Raw genomic sequence first — 2184 nt, 5'->3', positions numbered from 1 at the left:
AAATTAGGAATGTTGTGCCAGTATAGACCAAAAACATAAAGATCTGAGTCTATCGGACTGGGGTCTGTAATGGATAGAGTGAATTGGGAACTACCTGGACCAGGACGTAAGGTCATGCGGGTGAGAAGGGAGCGTTTATTTGCACATTTGCGTTTTGCGCTTTCTGGGTAATAGCCCCAATTGGAGTCCCCAGAATTCCAACCAACAGAACCCCAGTAAGAACAGTCCCGCCCATAATAGGTGTCGGTAACACAAATGTAGCCAATTGAGGTACGAATGAGGCTGGGGGTCAGACTAGGTGTATAAAAATTCCCAAATTGATTCCCGAGGCTAAGTGGGGAGAAAGTGAAAGTGGCCACTCTAGTATTGGAGGAATTGAACCAAAAAGTGCTGTCACCAGACATGTCTTTAGTTATGGCCACTTGGCCAGGTGAGCTGTTGTGAATGATCAATTGTCCCCCCCCTCCACAGATGATGAAAAGGATATATAGGAACTTCATGATGATGCAGGTGAGATGGAGTCTGGAGCGGAATCAGAGTCACTATCAGGAGTTGCAGGAGGAGCGGACTTTTTACAGTGGGATGCGTGGATCCAGGTGTTCTTGCCGTCCAATTTCACAGAGGTGGCAGTTGTGAGCAGGACTTGAAAGGGCCCGTCAAACCGGGGATCGAGAGGGGATTTGCGAATGAATTTCTTGACTAGAACCCAGTCACCTGGCACCAATGAATGGGAACCTTCCACAGAGGCAGGATCTGGAATAGAGGAGAACACCTGACCATGCACTTTAGATAATTCAGTAGACAATTGACATACATAGTCATTTAAAACATCAAACTGTAACTGTAGGGTCTGTGGGAAATAACAACCTAGTCTAGGGGCACACCCAAACAAGATCTCAAAGGGAGAAAGATTGTTAACCCCCCTCGGTGTATACCTAACGCTGAACAGAGCAATAGGCAGACTGTCAGGCCACAACATACCCGAGTCCTGTGACATTTTTAACATTTTTGTTTTTAGAGTACCATTCATACGTTCGACTTTACCACTACTTTGGGGGTGGTAGGGTGTATGGAAGTGAAGGGTCACTCCCAGAGCAGTCCAAATGTCTTTAGTAACAGATGCCGTGAAAGCGGGGCCCTGATCACTTTCTATCACCTCGGGGACTCCGTATCGGCAAACTATTTCGGAAAGTAGCTTTTTAGCGGTGGTTTTAGCGGTCATATTAGCCACTGGGAACGCTTCCGGCCACCCCGAGAACATGTCAACGACGACCAGCACATATTCAAACCTACCACATCTGGGCATCTGTATGTGGTCGATTTGTATACGTTGAAAAGGATACAGAGGTTTAGCCAAATGTAAGGCTGGTGGTTTTACCATGCGACCTGGGTTACACTGAGCACAGATGGTGCAGGCTGCGGTATAGTTTCTTGTGAGGGTGGTGATTCCAGGAGCAAAGTAAAGTTTAGAGATGAGGTTGTTCATCAAGTTCTTTGAAACGTGTGTAGGTCCATGAGCCCATTGAACTAAAGATGGATAGAGGCTTCTTGGTATACATGGTTTTTTGTTGCACGAATATAAGCCATCTTTACAAGTCGCTCCTTTGCTGATCCAGCCGTTGATTTCTTCGGTGCTGGTCGAGGATTGGCAGCTTTTGAGTTTATCGATGCTGTCCAAGAATGTAACTTGAAGTAAAGGAGCGGGCGTCGTAAGCGGTGGTGTATCGGGTAGAGATGCAACAGCAATTTCCTTAGCAGTGCTATCAGCTAAATGGTTTCCAATAGCTTCCGAAGAAGTGAGTCTGCCGTGAGCTTTCACTTTTAAAACGGCTACTTGTTCAGGGAGTGTCAGTGCTTCCATTAGATCATAAAACAGAAAAAGGTATCCAAGTGTCACTGTTCACCCTCCTCTGCCGGTCAATATCCGTTCTCCTTCGGAAAGTCAATAAATTTCTGAGTAAAAAAACCAGCGCTAAAAGCTTTGAGGGGAAAAAAGCAAAAAGATGGTAATATATAGTGTAGTATTTCCCTTTAAATAAAAACACCCTTTGTGTCACAGGTTTCTTTAGGAGTTTCACTCCTTCGCAGGTGGGGTCAGTTCACCCTATATGCCTTCACCACTTTCAATTATTTCACCTTTCGTGTTTATAAGTTTTATACTTACAAACGTTTAAAATAGTTGTT

The 2184-nt window shown here is 45.0% G+C and overlaps 1 protein-coding gene across 1 annotated transcript; it reads right to left on the bottom strand.

The window, feature by feature from the left end:
- Positions 1–279: 279 nt before the first annotated feature.
- On the bottom strand, positions 280–1861 carry LOC121400377 (protein NYNRIN-like). The gene has a single exon (XM_041583290.1). The coding sequence runs from the start codon at positions 1859–1861 to the stop codon at positions 497–499; it is 1365 nt and encodes a 454-aa protein (XP_041439224.1). The 3' UTR covers positions 280–496.
- Positions 1862–2184: the final 323 nt, after the last annotated feature.

Source organism: Xenopus laevis, chromosome 2S (assembly GCF_017654675.1).
Source record: "Xenopus laevis strain J_2021 chromosome 2S, Xenopus_laevis_v10.1, whole genome shotgun sequence".
NCBI classification, from domain to species: domain Eukaryota; kingdom Metazoa; phylum Chordata; class Amphibia; order Anura; family Pipidae; genus Xenopus; species Xenopus laevis.
The sequence above is the reverse complement of the archived record's forward strand: the minus strand, read 5'-3'. Positions and strand labels throughout refer to the sequence as shown.

Coding starts and splice junctions, on each gene's coding strand:
- LOC121400377 (XM_041583290.1), bottom strand. CDS start 1,861: ATGGAAGCACTGACACTCCCTGAACAAGTAGCCGTTTTAAAAGTGAAA.